At 39.7% G+C, this 19,205-nt stretch overlaps 1 protein-coding gene across 2 annotated transcripts in view; it reads right to left on the reverse strand.

Annotated features, from left to right (window-relative positions):
* Positions 1 to 19,205, reverse strand: part of dync1h1 (dynein, cytoplasmic 1, heavy chain 1) — a 105,031-nt gene continuing 85,826 nt past the window's right edge. For both annotated transcript variants that reach the window (XM_078562365.1, XM_078562366.1), the window contains exons 70-78: positions 15,966 to 16,136; positions 14,018 to 14,235; positions 13,680 to 13,783; positions 11,375 to 11,586; positions 5,680 to 5,833; positions 4,963 to 5,105; positions 2,621 to 2,789; positions 1,573 to 1,700; positions 1 to 353 (exon numbers count right to left, since the gene is read on the reverse strand). In XM_078562365.1, the coding sequence (XP_078418491.1) occupies positions 225 to 353; positions 1,573 to 1,700; positions 2,621 to 2,789; positions 4,963 to 5,105; positions 5,680 to 5,833; positions 11,375 to 11,586; positions 13,680 to 13,783; positions 14,018 to 14,235; positions 15,966 to 16,136 (1,428 nt within the window). In that variant the 3' untranslated portion in view covers positions 1 to 224. The remainder of the gene's footprint in view (positions 354 to 1,572; positions 1,701 to 2,620; positions 2,790 to 4,962; positions 5,106 to 5,679; positions 5,834 to 11,374; positions 11,587 to 13,679; positions 13,784 to 14,017; positions 14,236 to 15,965; positions 16,137 to 19,205) is intronic.

Here is a 19,205-nt window from a genome sequence, read left to right on the forward strand (position 1 = left end):
TTTAATCATGATGTATAATTTTATTAACTATAAAACCACTTGGAGAACATCTTAAATCAATTACAAAGAACATTTTCTAACTGTTTAATCTCAGTAGCCATCATACTGTATTGTTTACAGAGTCTGAATGAAATTGCTTGTTACTTTGAAAAGATTACTAATATTCAGTTTTAATAGCACATGCAATAATGTAATATGTCAAGTTTCAAAGCAATAATTTCCATTTATTCTGTGCATAGCAGTGCAACTCCACGCTCATAAAAGCTGCGAGAGTCTTCCTTGGTTGCAATTTCAAAGTCAACAGTGAAGATCAGGTCAGCACGAGTGAAGTTTAGGTACACTGGAAGTGTCACCTGTGAAGTGAAAGATGTGAAATGGTACATGCAAGTTAGAAGGGTAAAATAAAATCTTAAACAGGTGGTTAGATGAACAAAATGAACACAACAGCATTCATTGGAAAAGTGAACAAACAGCATAGATACTGGAAATCAAAATTAATGCCGAAACACTCAGCAGGCCAGGCAGCCGGTGTGGAAAGAACAGACAAATTGGCATTGAATTTTGACAAAGGGTCCAAACCCAATATCAACACATCTCCTCTCTCCACAGATGCTGCTTAATCTACAGAGTGCTTTCAGAGCCCTGTAAATTTGTTTCATTAGAGTGGCATCATACTATCTACATTAAGCATTCAAGGAACAGAAGTATAACTGACTTTTTTTTTACGCATTCAATGTGAAAACTGAACACTATTCCGGAATTTAAAAAGGAACTATTTCTTCAATCTCAAGATGGAATTCCTTTACAGGGCATCTAGGACCCAAGTGAACAGGACAAGCAACTATACCTCCCTCCTTAACCAATCAAGTATTGTGCAAATTATAATTTTATTTTTATTTGCTCATAGAATGTGGGCAAGGCCAGCATTTATGGCCCATGCCTAATTGCCTTTGAGACAGTGGTGGTGAACCACCTTGAACTGATGCAGTCTACATGGTGTGGATACACCCACAATGATGTTAGGGAAGGAGTCCCAGATTGTTGAATTTCATGTCAAATCAGGTACAAAGATAGAAATAGGGAGCAAGATATGAGAGAGAGAGAGAGAGAGACATATAGAGGGGGGGGGGGGGGTGGGTGGGGGGGGAAAGGAGAGTGGGGGGAAGGGAGAGCGAGAGAGACAAAGGAAAAGTAAAAATATTTTGAAATTTTTACTTATTCCAACAATTAAAACCTGAAAGAAAAAATCTAAGCGCCAGAGAAGTTTATCGGCAATAATTAACACATCTTTAAAAGGATACTTAGACTTGACTCAATGCATTTCATCAGGAAGCCAGCCAGCAAGATGCCATTCAGCAAGATGCCATTTTTGCATAACTAATAGAGCGGTGCCACGTATTCAAACAGAAACATTTTAATTGTGTGTTCATTCACACATCTGCTCTCGCCTGCTGTGGTATTTATACATAAAAAATTGCGAGCATCAATAGCCAAAATTTTGGGCCAATATCTTTACTTCACTCAGCATAACATGCAGTATAGGATTACTAAGGAAATTAAGTCATTACTCACCACATTAGCTTTCCTTTCAGCGTTTGTTTCCTTAACCCACCGAAGCTGTGTAAGAGTCAGCTCAGTGGATATCGAATTTGACAAAGACAGCTTGTTGTTATTACAAGTGGCACCCTGAAGTGTCAGGCCTGTACAAAGGAAAGGGTATGTTGGCTTATATTTAAATCAATCTTTTTAAAAAGGCTGCCATTACACTACCATTTGTGTGTCAATGTAACAGGACTTTACACATGCATCCAAATGGGAGCAGAAATGTAAGCTGAGAAGTCAGATTATACAGCTCCTGATTGCATGGACAAAGCAAGATTTTATATATTATATAACCACATACAACTTAATGTCCAGTGTAGTAAACAAGCCAGACATCATATGTCATATCATCCAAGAGCAATATATTAACACACTTTGATGTAGACTGAGTGAAAAAATCCCCAAGACTTTCAATGCAACAATTTTGTCCTTTTTCTACAATGGACAGTAATTGGAAGTGGGATACTCTGGTGCAAATATCAGTTGGAGAAAGCTCGTTATTGAATCAAAGCTATTGGAATTAATAAAACCATAATTTTAAACTGCTGTCAGTCGTCGACACTAGATTCAGGACTGCACTACTAAACATTAGTCCAAATAGTGAAAGTCTGGTCATGGAGTCAAGGTGGTCTGATGGTATCCATATGATCGAGCCTACGATTATCGGTGATTATAAAATCTGCTTTGACAATTCCTTCAGTGCCATTTCTGAGTAACTTATCATCTTTGAAGTTATTTCTGACAATGCTGTGGACTGGTTAGAGATTGTGGAACCAGAGGAGCTGCTGGACATTAAAATTGATATCATCAAGGAGTCAATTGGAAATATGGAAGGGGGCGGGTGGGGGGGTGAAGTGGAAATAAATCTTATAAAACATTCCAAGTTGAACTTTGTCATTCAAGTTCTAATAAACAGAACTCATACTGTCAACTCAATTATGCACCCATCATGTTACTTGTTATCCCAACTAGATACAACTTGTTGTATTAAACATTAATGAAAATGACTTGCACTAACCTGTGATCCCAAAACTGCAAGCATCCAGTACAGCGTTCTGATTATTTGTAACAGTGACTTCCAGTCGAAGCTCTTCCAATGACCAACTATTTGCTTGAGCCACATATTGCCGTGTTGCTGTGATGTAAGCCTCTGGCACATACAAGCCACCCAGGCAAACATGGATATTCTACAACAAAAAACATGTGTAAGACATGGGAAAATATTTTATACTAGCAATACAAAAGACCACCAGTCTATATTCTTGTCACTGGCTCTGTGGTTTCTAGGGAGAGATGATTGCTCCCCTACTGGAATGAATTAAGGACTTAATTCACCAAACTTGTCCTTCTGATCCCAAGATCGAATTGCTAAAAAAAAAATTTTTTTTTTTTTTACATCCTTCTGAACAATTGTTGGCGAATGGCATGATCTATGTAAAAAGAAAAACGATTTGCAATACAGATACTATTTTATGCTGTCAAAAGTTTATAGGGCTTGCAAACATCAAGTCAGTGATTCATATGAAGGAATAGGGAACATAATCTGTTCTGTGACTTTTTAATAAACTTAAGGCAAGTACAGCCTAAAATTGTTCTTTCTACATTTTTGTATGGTTTCATTGCTGGAATGTAATGATTACACATTAAGTTGTCTAAAGTTACTACTGTAGCTGACTTTTTAACAAATAGGTATTAGCTATACATAGTTAGCAGCTTGCTCAATGGCTCGCTGTAGTCCCCCAACTTCGAGCTGAGGTACAGCAAGCCATTCACCCACAGACCCAGATGACATACTGGCAGAATTGCTGAAGATGGGAGGAGAATTGGTAGTGGACAGGATGTATAGAATGTGGGAGACTGGCGATTGGCTGGAGTACAGAACTGATTCTACCTTTATCCCTGTGGAAGGGGAAACCAGAGATCAAGTCACTAATCTTAGAATCCTATAACGCACAAAGTCCAAGAACATCAGCAACCAATATACATGGACTTCATTGATTTTGAGAAGGCATTTGATTTGGTCTCACATGAGAAACTCTGGTTGAGAAATTTAGACATGGGATACCCACCACATTAAGTCAACTTGCTAGCCAAGTTTTAATGTAAGCAATGAGCTAGGCTGACAGATGCTGGCACCCTCTAGAATGGTTCAGTCAAAAAGGGCATTAGACCAAAAGTGTGCCCTCTCACCATAATTACTCAACATCCTAGCAGAAATGGTAGTGCGGGAGACACTTCAATGATACAAAGGTGGGATACCGATTGGCAGGTGGCAAGTTTCAAATCCTTGATGTGCTGATGACATTATTCTGCTCGCTAGCTTGGAGGTGCAGCTACATGAGTTAATGGATCGTCTGGATCAAGTTAACAGGAAATACAGTCTCCTGATCAACGTTGACAAGACAAAGGTGGTGGGGATGGGTGGAAAGACCTGCAAGATTCTTATTAACGGAGTTCAGTTGATACCTTTCGCTATCTTGGGCCACTCATCACAAAAGATGCAGAGTCAAATAAATGTGGGCTGGACAAGGGTCATGGTGTTGAGCGAGAGTATGGAGTAGCCACAGCACTTGATTATAACGCAAATTCGTCTTCTGAAAGCCCTGTGTGGCAGGTGACAATGTATAGCTGCAAAAAGCTTGGCCATCAAGAACAGTGACAAGGCTCAAATAAGAGCATTTGAAAAGAAAGGATTCGCAGATATTAGGTGCGTCATGGATGGTCAGGTGGACAAACGAGTGGGTACTCGAGAAAGCTGGTGTTAAGAGGAACTTGCTTGAGGCAGTGATATTACGGAAGCTCACATATTTTAGACATATGATGCAATAGGAGGGGAGTATTTGGAAAGGAGGCAATGCAAGGCAAAACACCTGGAAAATGTACACAAGACCCAAGATGGCATGGATAGATAATATCAGAACGTGGACTGGCCCTCTCTATGGGACATGCAGTGAGAGCTGCAGACAATAGAAATCAGTGGAGAAAGATTGTTCATAGTGCGGCTAACCCTCGGAATGAGGAAGGATGAAAGACAAGGCAGTTAGCAGCTTCTTGCTTCAAAAAACATGAAGTATAAAAGAATTACAACAAATTATCCATTCGGAAATTTTGGCTAATGTGCAGCAAATTGTTTTTGTTTACATTTTGGAAACAATGCTCTATGCACAGTCACAACCAACAGAAGCCACAGTGAAATTTAATTCAGGTTTTATATCAAAGAGACCTATTCATATGTAGCTGATCACACCAATTCACACTGAGGCTGGCAAATCCCAAACTTGTACACTTTCAACTTAGTAAAAAGACTTAAACGGCTGGGTTAGCAGTTCTACGAATTTAAGTGTAATTATATAGACACACCTTTAGTTCTTTAGCTCCTCCAATGGATGCTGCCTGGGATATCTGTTGCAGTTGCTTTATACGCTCACTGAAGTCAGACACCCACTGAATAACTGTCACATCTGCAGGAATTGTATAACGGACCCAGCTGCGAGGCAGGATACCTTTTTTTAGAAAAGGAGTGGAAGGTTGAGAAAAAAATGTGAATTGTAATTTTTAAAAGACAGTCAGACATTCATTTATATAGCATCTTTCACAAACGTGCGTCATTCCAAAGCACTCCAAAGTGCTTTTCAAGTGTAGCAGCCATGTTGCACACTGCAGGCTCCCATTGTGACTAGATAATCTATTTTAGTGATGTTGATTGAGGGATAAATCTTGGCCAGGGTATCAGGGACGATTCCCATGTTCTCCCTCAAGTTGGATCTTTTACATCTACTTGAGCGCGCAGATGGAGCTTTGGTTTAATGTTTTATCCGGAAGATGGAATCCAACAGTCCATCACTCCTCGCTGGCATATCAGCCCTTGCAAATAATTGGGTTAGTCCAGATATAGGCACAGGTACTAACATATGATTATGTAAAATGAACTATTTAAGTTACTCCGCAGGAAAACCATTATCATCAGTTTGGATACATTTATAAACCTATGTTTAAAAAACTTTATGCCACTGCTTCAAAGATTATACAATTTTAAATGCAGTTCAAATCATAAATGTCACAGGTTAATATCCTTACCTTTCACCATTTCACTGATCAGTGTCCGCAGATAGTTGGTCTGCTTCTTTTTCCCTTCGCATACTTGCACTATATCAGCTAGATCTTGGCGAATATCTTGCAATAACTTTGCACCACTCTTAACCTCTCTTTCAAAAAATCTAAACAATGGATCCTATAATGACAAACATTTGTATAACTATCTTTGATTTGCAATGATTTGTTTGCAATGGATATTTTAATTTTATTAACAGACAGTGAGATCCACTGTTGGGGAAAATGGAAATAAATGTAATGTTACAAAGAATTATTCCACATTTTCTACATAAACACATTTCACTCTCCATTACCTTTAATTTTTTTTTCATTCCTGGGTTAAATGCATAATTCTAGCATCTGGTGTTAATTTGATTCAATCATCTACAGCTTCAAAAAAGCCTTAAAACTTGGCCATAATTTTTAATAAATGGCCAAGATTACTGAAAGTGCACAGTTTGAATAGATGAAAAGTACAACAGTGACATACTAACACTTGAAACAAACTTATCTTAATGCATTCAAGGCCTGCAAAAAAAATCACCTAAGTGCAAACACAGATGAAAATCTCTTATAGGTACATTTTATGGTAAGTAATCTGGAGAGCGAGTGAGAAACAGCTAAACTTTCAGGTCGATGCCCGTTCGTGTTGAGGGGCTATCAGTCTAAAATGTTAACTTTGTTTCTCTTTCCACCAATGCTGATAAAGTGTTTTCAGCATTTTTTATTTGATTTCAGATGTCAAGAATTCACAGTATTTTGCTTTTATTTAAAATATTAAAGGGCATTTTGAAGAGAAAGGGAAAAAAAGCAGGCTATTCATTTGTGCTAGCAGGTGAGAGACTGTGACAGGCAAAATGCGATATCCTTTCACCAACGTTCCTAATTTTTTTTCGCGTAGTGCACTGACAATTTGCTCAAGTTCACAGCTGTGCAGGCACAGTAATTTAAAAGAGCCAACTTGTGCATAGCCGCAAAGGGATTTTCGGGGTGCTGTATGGTTCAGGAGGAACACTGCTTATGATTGAAAATTCCAGTCAAACTGCCTCCTACTAAGAGCTCATCTGCCCCATACATAGAATTTAATACAGAGTTACACAGGCAAATATTAAATTCAAACAAATTCTAACGGATATGGGGCTCTGAATAAATAGAAACAAAAATTAAGGCAAGAAAGAAAAACTTGTACTTTTATAGCACTTTTCAATGTTCTGAAGCATTTCATAGCAAGTATAGTTTCAAAACATAACAGTTGTAATGCAGAAAATGTGGCTGCCAATTTCCAAGGTCCCAAACAGTAATGAGATAAATTACCAGAGAATCTCTGATTTGGTTGAGGTATATATTGACAAGGCTGGCAATGACGATAGTATGCATTAATACAGTACCTAAAATAGTAAATGGTGCTCTACAGAACTGTACTCAAAAGTTGGTGCAGGGCCAAAGGGAGAGATATTAGAAGTGACAAAGGGGATGCGTTTTAAGATATGCCTCAAAGGAGCTGGGGTTATTGGGAGGTAGTGGACAGATGTAGAGCAAAAGCTCCAGAGCTTCATGCCTGAACAACTGCCAATAGTTGGGTGAAGGGAGCTGGAGGTGGACGAGAGGTCAGAGCTGGAGGTGGACGAGAGGTCAGAGCTGGAGGTGGACGAGAGGTCAGAGCTGGAGGTGGACGAGAGGTCAGAGCTGGAGGTGGACGAGAGGTCAGAGCTGGAGGTGGACGAGAGGTCAGAGCTGGAGGTGGACGAGAGGTCAGAGCTGGAGGTGGACGAGAGGTCAGAGCTGGAGGTGGACGAGAGGTCAGAGCTGGAGGTGGACGAGAGGTCAGAGCTGGAGGAATGTTCTTAGAGGATGGTAAATCAGGGGATGGTTACAGTGATAGGGAGGGGCATGAGATGAGGATTTTAAATTGAAATGTTTGGGGACCTGGTGCCAATGCACAAGGGAGATGGATGCATGGGTTGTGTTGCAGTTTAGAACACAAATTGCAGAATTTTGGATAAGTGCTGAGAAAGACCAGGAGAGTATCGGAATAGTCAAGTCTAGGTGGTGATAAAGGCATGAATGAAAGTTTCAGCAGCAAATGGGTTGAGGTTGGGCAGAGACAGATAATGTTATGAAGATGCTAGAAGGTGGCCTTCGCAATGGGAAAAATATGGGGTGAGTGGCTCAATTATGAGTAAAACAGGATATCAAAATTGTAAATAGACTGGATGAGCGAGAGATACTGGGGATGTGAGGTGAAACCATTGTGGTTATACTGATAATGGCTCCACTCTCATCTAATCAATCAAGGTCAGTCTCAATGATATATGCAATGGAGCAGTCATGCTGGAGGATGAGGATGTGGTCAACCAAGTGTAATGTGCAAAAATGTGAGGTTGTCCACTTTGGTGGAAAGAATAGAAAAGCAGATTATTTAAATAGTGAAAGGCTGCAGAATGCTGCAGTACAGAGGGATCTGAGTGTCCTCATACATGAATCACAAAAGTTAGCATACAGGTACAGAAAGTAATTAGAAAGGCAAATGGAAATCTGACCTTTATTGCAAGGGGAATGGAGTATAAAACTAGAGAAGTCTTGCTCAACTGCACAAGGCATTGGCGAGAACACACCTAGAGTACTGCGTACAGTTTTGATCTCCTTATTTGAGGAGGAATATACTTGCATTGAAGACAGTTCAGTGAAGGTTCACTAAATTGGTCCCTGGGATGAAGGGGTTGTCTTATGAGAAAAAGGTTGAACAGGTTGAGCCTATACTCATTGGAGTTCAGAAAAATGAGAGGTGATCATAATGAAAGATGTGAGACTCTGAGGGGGCTTGACAGGATAGATGCTGAGAGGACATTTCACCTCATGGGTATCTAGAACTGGGGAGACAGTTTTAAACAAGGCAAATTAAGATGGAGATAAGGAGGAATTTCTTCTCAGAAGGTTGTTAGTCTTTGGAATTCTCAGCCCCAGTGAGCAGTGAAGGCTGGGTCATTGAATATATTCGAGGCTGAAATTTTTGATCGATAAGGGTGTCAAGGGTAATAGTGGGGGGCAGACAGGAAAGTGGAGTTAAGGCCACAATCAGATCAGCACGATCGCACTGATTGGCAGAGTCGGCTCAAGGGGCCAAATGGCCTACCCCTGTTACTTTGATCGGGGCCATTTCAGTGCCGTGGCAGGGATGGGAACCTGACTGGCGAGACTCAAAATGGCATTGTGAAAGGCAAAAGCAAAAAATTGCAAATGCTGGAAATCCAAAACAAAAACAAAAATAAAAATACCTGGAAAAACTCAGCAGGTCTGACAGCATCTGCGGAGAGGAATACAGTTAACGTTTTGAGTCCGTATGACTTTTCAACAGAACTAAGGAAAAATAGAAGAGAGGTGAAATATAAGCTGGTTTAAGGTGGGGGAGGGGGGGGGATACAAGTAGAGCTGGATAGAGGGCCAGTAATAGGTGGAGATTGTCAAAAGATGTCATAGACAAAAGGACAAAGAGGTGTTGATGGTGGTGATATTAGCTAAGAAATGTGAAAGGCAGGCATGGATTGGGAAAATGACAACACCAAGGACATGATGAGAAACAGAATTTGGAGGTGCAACAGTAATTTGAAGGATCAGAGTAGGTTTTCTGACGGGGTGGTGGATTTTAAAAAGGGAGACAGTTCCTGAGGAGATAAGAATCATTTACAGCTAGCATGGGGGCAAGGAGGAAATTGGGTGAGCCGTAGTTTAGTGGGACTGGGATCAGGAAAGCAGCAATTGAGTGTCATAGACAAGAGGAGTGTGGAATATACATGGGGGAGGATAGGAGAAAGGACTGGGACAGGTTAGGCGAAAGGGTAGATATGGCTAAAACCATCTGATCAGCTGTCTCTATCTTAGTGACACAGTTTTCCATGAGCTCTTTACACTTGAGGGTGAGAGCGTGGAGGTGACAGTGCAGTGATTTAAAAGGAGATGGCAAGTAGTGGAAAGAAGCCAGAAGTTATCTTTGCTTGCCAGGATTTTCCTGGAATGGTTTTGGCAGTGGAGAGCGAAGTTCAATAATGCTTGTGGTGGTACAGCCAGGTCTGACGATAGATGGCTAAACCAGTTTTGTGACAGACACTGAAGCTTGCACTTCTTGGACATGAGAACAAACATGGAGGACACACCTGAGGAAGTGATCAGGTTGGGACTGTTAGGTTTTTAAAAGCAAACAAGGGCTTCAAAAAGTCATCAACAGAAGTAAAAACAAAGTGGGTTCTGAAGAGTCATATTGGACTCTAAATGTTAAACTCTCTCTCCACAAATGCTGCCAGGCCTGCTGAGTTTTTCCAGCATTGTTTTTATTTCAGATCTTCAGCATCTGCAGTACTTTTGTTTTTACATCAATAGAAGTGCCCAGGCTTGACTTTGAATAGTGCTATGGTGATCTTTTATATCCACCTGAGAAAGCAAAGGGGCATTTTGTTTAATGTCTCATCTGAAAGGCAGCACCTCCAACAGTACAGAACTTCCTCAACATGTCACCCGTGTGTGAGCATACGTTACATGTTCAAGTTTCTGGAGTGTGGCTAGAACCCACAACTTGACTCAAAATCAAGAATGCTATTGCTGAGCCAAGGCTGACACTCAAAACAGCACCAAGTATGTCTGAAAATAATGTTCCAACATAGGACTGCATGCATGATAAACATCAGAAGCTGCATACTTCAGCAGGGCTCAATGATCTCTAAATCAAAGTTCTGCAGCCCTAGAATTTCCATATGGAGGATGACAATTGAGAAACTAACCGAAGGCTCCATGAACATCCCTATCCATGCTGATGGAGGAGCTCAGCAGACAAATCCAAGAAATGTTTACAACTATTTCCAACCCGAAGTGCTTAGCAGATAAACCTTCAGGGCCTCCTCTCAACTTCCCCTGAAATCACAGATGCTAATCCGCAGCTAATTCAATTCACAATGTAATAAATGTGGCTATGGTCTCCTACAACATTCCAGTTGGCCCTGAGTTCCACAACTAACCACATCTCTAAATATATTGTTCCAGTCCAGCTATAGCAATGGCATCTACCTGACTTTACTGGAAATAGTCTACTCCTCTTAATTCAATACTTTCAAGCAATAAATCCCACTTCTTATGCATTATTTGTTCCTTGATGTCAAATACCAGAGTCCCATCAGAATTTTAAAAATATATTTTGCAGATGTATTTCAGAATATTGAGAATTTGAATCTAATCCATAGCCTAACCAAAAAATATAGCCTGAAAGATTACTTTCTTCATTACACAGAAATGATTTCTGCATCAGGGATCTAAAATCAAGTTTAAAACATCAAGTTTCTATCAACATCAAAGCAATTTCAGCCTTTTCCAGTTAACATGCAGCAGAAACAAACTTTTAAGTTTGGCAATTGTTTTGCTTTTATTTCTGATGTGAATGTTAGAAAGTCTAGGCCAAGTATACACATGTGGTCAGTGTACTCCATACAAAGCATTGTACCTACCTTAGGAACCCATGGTTACTAAATCATTACAAATGACCAACCACGACAGCATGCAGATTTTAAAAAACATTTCTCCATGTAAATCCCATAATCAACAGTTAGACCCTACTAAAATAATTATAGATTAGCTTTTATACACACACTATTTCTTCATTGTATGCAGATATGAAACAATGCTTCACACTTCTTACCTTAATATTGTCAACAGTTCGTTTAAGATGGTTGAGTGACTTTGGAATAAGTTGGAGCCAGTTGCAGGCTGTAGTGTGAAGTGTTCGCATCCAAATTGGGCGTCCATCTGAAGTAGAACCTGTCCGCTGCTTCTTCTCTGTCTCAGCATAAGCTAGGTCATCCTCATCCTCCAACATTTGCATTTTCAGCATTTTGCTGAGCATGTCAGTGCCTGAACCAGATAAGGGTCAAGGGATCAAAGATAGTCTAACTAAATAAAGAAGGCGCTGCCTAATCAACTAACACCAGAGAATGGTGGTAAAACAAATCAATTGAAAGCAGGTACCACAAGGGTAAAAAGCTGATACTCAGAAAAAAAATACATAGACAACTGAAAATATATTATACTGCCAAAAAGATACTCATGTAACCAGTTCAATAATAGTCTTGGAGTGGCTTCATTAAAATAAAAGTGTGTAAACTCAGGCTGCTGATAATCAGACAAATGCATGAAAGTACATGTCTGCTGAAGAATGAGATCAGACTTGTGTTAGTGACTGTGTGCGACACAAGACACAGGAAAACATGCCAGACACAGTAGTAGTAGTAGGACAAGCATTGTAGCAGTAGTACAAATAGCAAAGTATGAATTTCTGTAAGTATAGACAAATTCTAGCTAAAAAGAAAAAGATTCTGAAACAGCACAATGTCCTTAGCAGGTGATGATTTGATGGCTGATTTTCATGATCAGCAGTAAATTGACAGCACCTGTTGTTGTGGAGAAAGCTGCCCACAAAGATCTAACAACTATGTGGCGTGGCTTTTCCCTCTCTCAACATCAATTTTAATCTGGCACCAAGTCAAAAGAATCTCCAGGGGTCCAGCAACAGTGATGTCACCAAGTAGGGTAAGCACCAATCACACTGAAGTACTCTCATGGACTGCAAACCAGAAAAGAGGATGCCCAATTATCTTTCACTTTAAATTTTAGAGTTAAATACATGATTGGGACATATACATGAGATTTAGGTAGAAGTGGAACTATCAAAACAAACTTAAATTTTAGAAAAAAAGGGGAAACTTTATCATCATGAAGGAATTTGACATTCCACAAAAATAAAATTAGCTTTTCAGGGCCAATGCGAATATTCAGCAGTAATTATGAGCTCAGTATGCCATTAAGAAACAGTTGTACCCCATTCAACAAGGTGCAGCCTTTGAAGGGTTTTGCAGTGAGACTAATAGTGTAAATGGGCAAGTTCTTGTCAGTCTGGGTACACTTAAACAACACCCTATGGGGGAAGCATAGAATTACTGACAGCAACTTTTGGCACTTAATTGCATATGTGGACTCCAGGAGTAGCTGTCAGATCCAGAGGAGTAATGACATCATCCTTTGACAATTTCACAGACATTATCACCATAAGATATGGACCAGTATGGTTAAAATAATAAAATTATGGTGTAGTAAAAAAGGAAGTGAAATCTCCTTGGCAGTTGCATAGTTATTTAAAGTTAAACTTGAACTTAATATTTTTCTTAAATTTAACTGATGAATTTGCTTAGTTCTGCACACATTAAATTTATACAGTTTTTGTAAAACTAAATACAATTCAACTTCAAGAAAAGGCATGCATGAAATGTAATATCACTGTTTAAAAGTATTACTATTAAACTTATTCTACATTGGACCTCAAAATTACTACTTGTTTTATAATTAACTATATCTTGTTCACATGCTATACATTAAATCTCTGAAAATGGAGAGACCATTGAGAAATATGTAATGTAGTGAACCTGAACATCTAATGAGTTACAAACAGAAATAACTAGAAAATTCATTTCCTCCAAATCTATTCATTGCTCCTAATGCATCCTATGTATATAGTTAAACAAGCCTGATTAAATATAAAATGAAAATCTGGAACGTTCTAATGATCATGAGATACAAATGGATTTCCAAGGCATTGAGGTGTTTGCAGGGTGGGAGGACTAATGGGGAGCAGGTAAAATAGGAACTACTTTCAATCCAGATTTTCCTTCTTTGGTGGGAATTGAGTGCAAGTGAAATGTGCAAAAGCGAAAGGGAGAAGAGTGAAATATCTGAATCAGACAAATGCAATCGAACAATTAGCAAAGCGAGAGAAACACAATAAATGAAATGACAACACCAAATGAGCTACGTATATTTTTGACAGAGTACATCACATGTGAAAATGTAAAGTTATAATACGTTTATATATTCCCAATGTCTATTGTATTATCTTTCTTTTCAAATCACGGTACCATCAATCTAATTATTTGGAAGGGAAAGCTTATAGTTACCCTGTGTAGTTAGAAGCACTTTTTCAGCATTGTTTGGTAAACCCAGCCAGGATGGTGTCTGAGTATCAGGAAGCAGCTCAACCCACTGAATGAACTCCTCTCGTCTGCATAAAAGATCACCATTTGTTAATTAAAGCTAAAAGGGAGAAACTTTTCCAAATTAAGTTTAGAGATATAGTTTGTCTAATAAGGGTTGCACAAAGTAAGCATGTCTTAAGCAATCACTCTAAAAGAGGATCTTACAGCAAATAATTTCATTTTCTCTGAAGTCAACATTCTTTAAACATGAAAGGCATCTTTTTTAATTGACAATTGTTACTTTGACTTTAGGTTTTTACCTGATGCCATCTGGCATTAGAATATCCTTATGTCCATCGACCTTACATGCCAATTTAAATTCGCTGTCAAAGCTAGCAGTCGTAAATAGACGCTCCAAAAAGGAGTTCAACAACCGCTGATCAAATTCATTATCGATACGCCCACCATAAATAGATTGTGCCATCAAGGTTTTCAAAGCTGCCCAAGGAATTTTATCAGGCGAAATGTTCTGGCGTCCCTGAAGAAAACAAGTCATTTCATTTTTAATCATGGAAGTTGGGAATGATTGTGATTTGAAAGTTCACTATTTGACACTCATGATGCTTGGGCCGTTAATAACTTACTAACACTAAAAAATTAGTAATAATGACAATATTTTACAACATGTAGGCATTACAATAGTTTCTAGTCATTTGTATAATGAGTGTGCGCAAATATAACAACTGTTCAGTGAAAGTTAACTCGATTGGTCCCTGGGATGAGAGGGTTGTCCTATGAGAGGCTGAGTAAACTGGTCCTATACTCTCTGGAGTTGAGAGTAATGAGAGGTGAAATAATTGAAACATTCAAGATTCTGAAGGGGCTTGACAGAGTAGACACCGAGACATTGTTTTTGCTGACTGGGAAATCTACAACAAGGGGACACAGTTTCAGGATTAGAGGGTTGACCATTTAGGACTGAGATGAGGAGACATTTCTTCAAAGGGTTGTGAATATTTGGAATTCTCTACCGATTGTTGTGGATCGATGCGCCATCATTGAAGGTATAAGGCTGAGATATACTGATTTTTAGTGTCTCAGGGAATCAAAAGAGATATGGGGAGCGTGTGGGAAAATGGAGTAGAAGAGCAAGATCAGTCATGATCATACTAAATTGTGGAGCAGGCTCAATGGACCATATGGTCTTCCCTTGTTTCTATTTCTTATGCTCATTCAATTGATGTTAAAAGCCAAATTAATGCCCAAAATGTCTAGTGACTCAGCTTTCATTTGATGGAAGCAAAGCAAATTTAAACACGAATACACCGAATCAACCTTTCAAGCCGGGTTTAGAGTTTACAGGATTAGCGGCTCAAGAAGAGTCCATAAACAAGCTGGTTTGACCATCACTAATCACCCTCTCACATTTGCAGAATAACTCCAGAATATAGAAGGAACAATTTCATCAAAATATGTTAAAACTGCCTCTGAAAGCATTGATAAAAAACAGTATTAGGTTCATAGTCTTCTGTCATATCAGGTAGTTAAATTACAATCACTAAAAAGATTTTTTTTTTTAAAAAGAAAAAAGGAGGGGAAAATTTCTGTTAATAGCTACATTGCAGTGTGTTCGGAATTCCAAAACTCATTAAATTTCAGCTAAAAGCAGGTAGTTTCGCACTATTTAGCAGCAAAGGTGCAATTATCTCAAAAATAATTTCAATGCAGGCAAGAAGAAATATTTTAAAATGTTTTTCATTCATGAAGCAACTAAATGTAGCTGCATTAAATGTTGACATTCCATATACTGTACATTTGGGCTTGCTTTTGAAAGAAGCTTTACAAAAGCAAATATTAGTAAATCCTGCAAAGACACACCCGTCATTTGCAGTGTGCAACAGTTCTCGATAAGATCCAAAATGATAAAAATGAATTACCTCAGTTGCCTGTAATGTAAAATAGCATCGACCAAAGTACTTATAAATACTGCAGACAAAGTTTAAATAAAAAGTTTGCCCTGCAATGTTTTCCTTAATCAAGTTATATTTTGAAGGGCTTTTTTAAAAAAAATATCTTGCCCAATCACCTTGGTAACATGGAACAAAAATTACCCCATCCCTATCCAAAGTTACACTTTTACCCCTACTCCATCCCAAAGCTAAACACATCTGATGCATCCTATTAGTTATGGTAGTTTTTACAGCAGTGAGAATTCTAACCTAATTGCCCTGTTTATTTCCATACCATTTTGTTCTGGCAAGAATTTACCTTGGCTGTATCATCCAACCAGGTGTCCACAGTATCACAAGCAGATCTTAAATCTGATTCACCAAACTCATACTTCTTGGACCAACCCAGAGGAGCATATCGCAGACGTTCTTGTATGATAGCATGGAACCAGCCCAGAAGGAAGTATAGACGTGCACGCTCATTTGGTGACTGGAATAACATTTAAATAAAGTTATTAATCATGGGGATTTCTAAACCTGTACAATAATTTCTAACTTGCACATCAAAGAATTTGGTCAGAGTGTAAATCACAGCAAAACAATTTATGCTAAAATACAAGCAAAACATACTAACGTTAAAAGTGCTATTATGACAGATAGCAATATTAAAAGTACATGAAATGAACAGAGCGCACGGAGAAACAGAAAGCAGGATGGAGTGAATATGCTGGTAAGCTTTCAATTTATTCATTAGCAGAAAACCTAACACCAATTTGATAATTTATCATATAATTAAAATCAGTGCTCAAATAATCAACCAGATGTAGGGGATAAAGTTAAAATGAAGTAATATAGGTTAGAACACTAAAGTAGTAACACAAATTTTTCAGTAAATTATAATCTCAGGATTTTAGATGATAAAGTGACATCAGAGGAGAAGCAGCTGACTGGTGAGTAGCTGGTGAGACATTAATTATTTTAGTAGTAAGTTTAATAGTCTAATAAATAGAAGCATAGCAGGGCAGCTCAGACCCTTGGAGCGCACATCCCATTTCTTGTGGGAATTCCAGGATGCGAGGCTAGAATCCTGCGACAAGTAACTCACCTCCTGACTCCCCAAAGACTGTCCACCATCTACAGATGTAAATCAGAAGTGTGATGGAATATTCCCCACTTGTCTGGATGACTGCAGCTCCCACAACACTCAAGAAGCTTGACACTGTCCAGGCCAAAGCAGCCCACTTCATTGGCACCACATCCACAAACATTCACTCCCTCCACCACCGACACACAGTAGCAGCAGTGTGTACCATCTACAAGATGCACTGCAGGAATTCACCAAGGCTCCTTAGACAGCACCTTCCAAACCCAAGACGACCACAATCTAGAAGGACATGGGCAGCAGATAGGTGGAAATACCACTGCCTGCAAACTCCCGTCCAAGTCATTCATTGGCTTGACTTGGAAATATTTCACCGTTCCTTCACTGTCACTAGGTCAAAATCCTGGAACTCCCTTTCAATAGCACTGTGGGTGTACCTATACCAAATGGACCGCAGCGGTTCAAGAAGACAGCTCACCACCACCTTCTCAAGGGCAACTAGGGATGGGCAATAAATGCTGGCCCAACCAGTGGAGCCCACATCCAGTGAATGAATGGAAAAAAAAAAGGAAAAGAAAGTGTTGTCAGCTGCAGCAGCTCAAGCTCCTGGTTTCAGACCTTCAGCAGTAGCTGGCATCACTGCAGCACACCTGCGGGGTTGAGTGTTTCATGGATAGCATATTTATAGGTGTGTTCACTCGGCAGCTAAGGCTATGCAGGCAGAGCGGGAATGGGTGACTGCCAGGCAGTAAAGGAGGACCAGATAGTGCTAGAGTTCTGACTGCATCTTATTCTCCAAACTCTATTCAATTCTGAATAGTGGCGAGAGTTATGTTTGCTCTGGGGAGTGCATGGCACGACAGCTGGCTCAGCTGTACAGCGGTCAGGAGGAAGGTTGGAAAAGCAATATTGACAGGGAACTTGATAGTTAGGATAATAGACAGGTGCTTCTGCAGTTGCAGATGTGAATCCAGGATAGTATGTTGCCACGCTGGTGCTGAAAGGCTGCAGAGCATCCTATTGGGGAACAGGGATAGAGTCCACAGCTAGCAGGTGTAGTCCATATCTGTACCAACAACTAGGCAGAAAGAGACATGTGATCTTGCCAGCAGAGTTTAGGGAACTAGGAAGGGAACTAGCAGCTGAAGCAGCCAAGTACTCCCAGTAGCACACACAAGTCAGTATAAAAGAAGATAGAGCAAATGCGTGTGTGGCTGGAGGGAGGGTGCATGAGAGAAGGCGCTTTAGATTCTTGGGACATTGGGACTGGTTCTGGGGAAGATGAGACCTGTGCAGGCTGGATGGGTTGCACCCGAACAGAGCCAGGGCCAATATCCTTGTGGGGACAAAAACAGAAAATGCTGGGGGAAAAAAAATCAGGTCCAGCAGCATCTGTGAAGAGAGAAACAAAGTTAACATTGAGTCTGTATGACTCTTCCTCAGGGGACCCTTATGGGAAGATTTGCTTCATTATTGGAGAGAATTTAAAGTAAGTTGGCAGGGGTGTAGGAACCAGGAGGTAATTTCAGAGAGGAAAACCAAGGTGCACAGAGAATTCAGAGATAAATAGCATCAGAGGAAGGAACAGAAGGTATTAGGTGGGTTAGAGTAACAGGGAATGTAATAAGGTCTAAATCAGGGTTACTGTGCAAGTATGTGAATGTGCAGAGTTTCGCAAATAAGGTTGGTGAGCTGCTGCACATAGCCACATGGAAGCCTGATGTGGCGATAATGGAGACCTAGCTCAAATGGCAAGACTGAATACTAAATATTCCCGAGTACAAGGTGCTCAGGAAAGATAGGAAAGTGAAGGAGGAATAGCAGGGTTGTTCAAGGAGAACACTGCCATGTTGGAAAAAGAGAATGTCCAAGAGGGATCAAGAACAGAATCTATTTGGTTAGAGCTAAGAAACAATAGAGGTACCATTACATTGCTGAGTGTATTCTATAGGTCACCAGTTAGTGGGAAAGGTATAGAGGAATAAATTTGCAAGGAATTTCACAGGGGTGCTAGAATTATAGAGTTTACATTATATCATGGGAGATGTCAGTTATCCTAAAACAGACTGGGATAGTAATAGTATAATGGGCAAGAGTTCCTAGGGTGTCTTCAGGAGAATTTTCTACATCAGTATTTTTCCACTCCACGAGGAAGGAGGCATTGCTGGGTCTGGTTCTAGGGAATGATGTGGAACAAGTGCATCAGGCGTCAGCAGAACATCTAGGGGACAGTGATCACAAGATTTAGGTTGGTTATAAAAAAAGGACACCGAACAATCCAGAATAGAAATGATTCATCTGGAGGGCCAACTTCAATGGACCTGGTCCAGAGAAATTGGAATCAAAGATTGGCAGGCAAAACTGTAATAGAACAATGGGCTGCCTTTAAAGAGCAGACAGTTTGGGTACAAGCAAGGTATATTCCATGAGGGAAAGGTAGTGCAAAGAAATTCAGAG

Source organism: Cetorhinus maximus, chromosome 18 (genome assembly GCF_964194155.1).
Source record: "Cetorhinus maximus chromosome 18, sCetMax3.hap1.1, whole genome shotgun sequence".
In the NCBI taxonomy this organism is placed as follows: domain Eukaryota; kingdom Metazoa; phylum Chordata; class Chondrichthyes; order Lamniformes; family Cetorhinidae; genus Cetorhinus; species Cetorhinus maximus.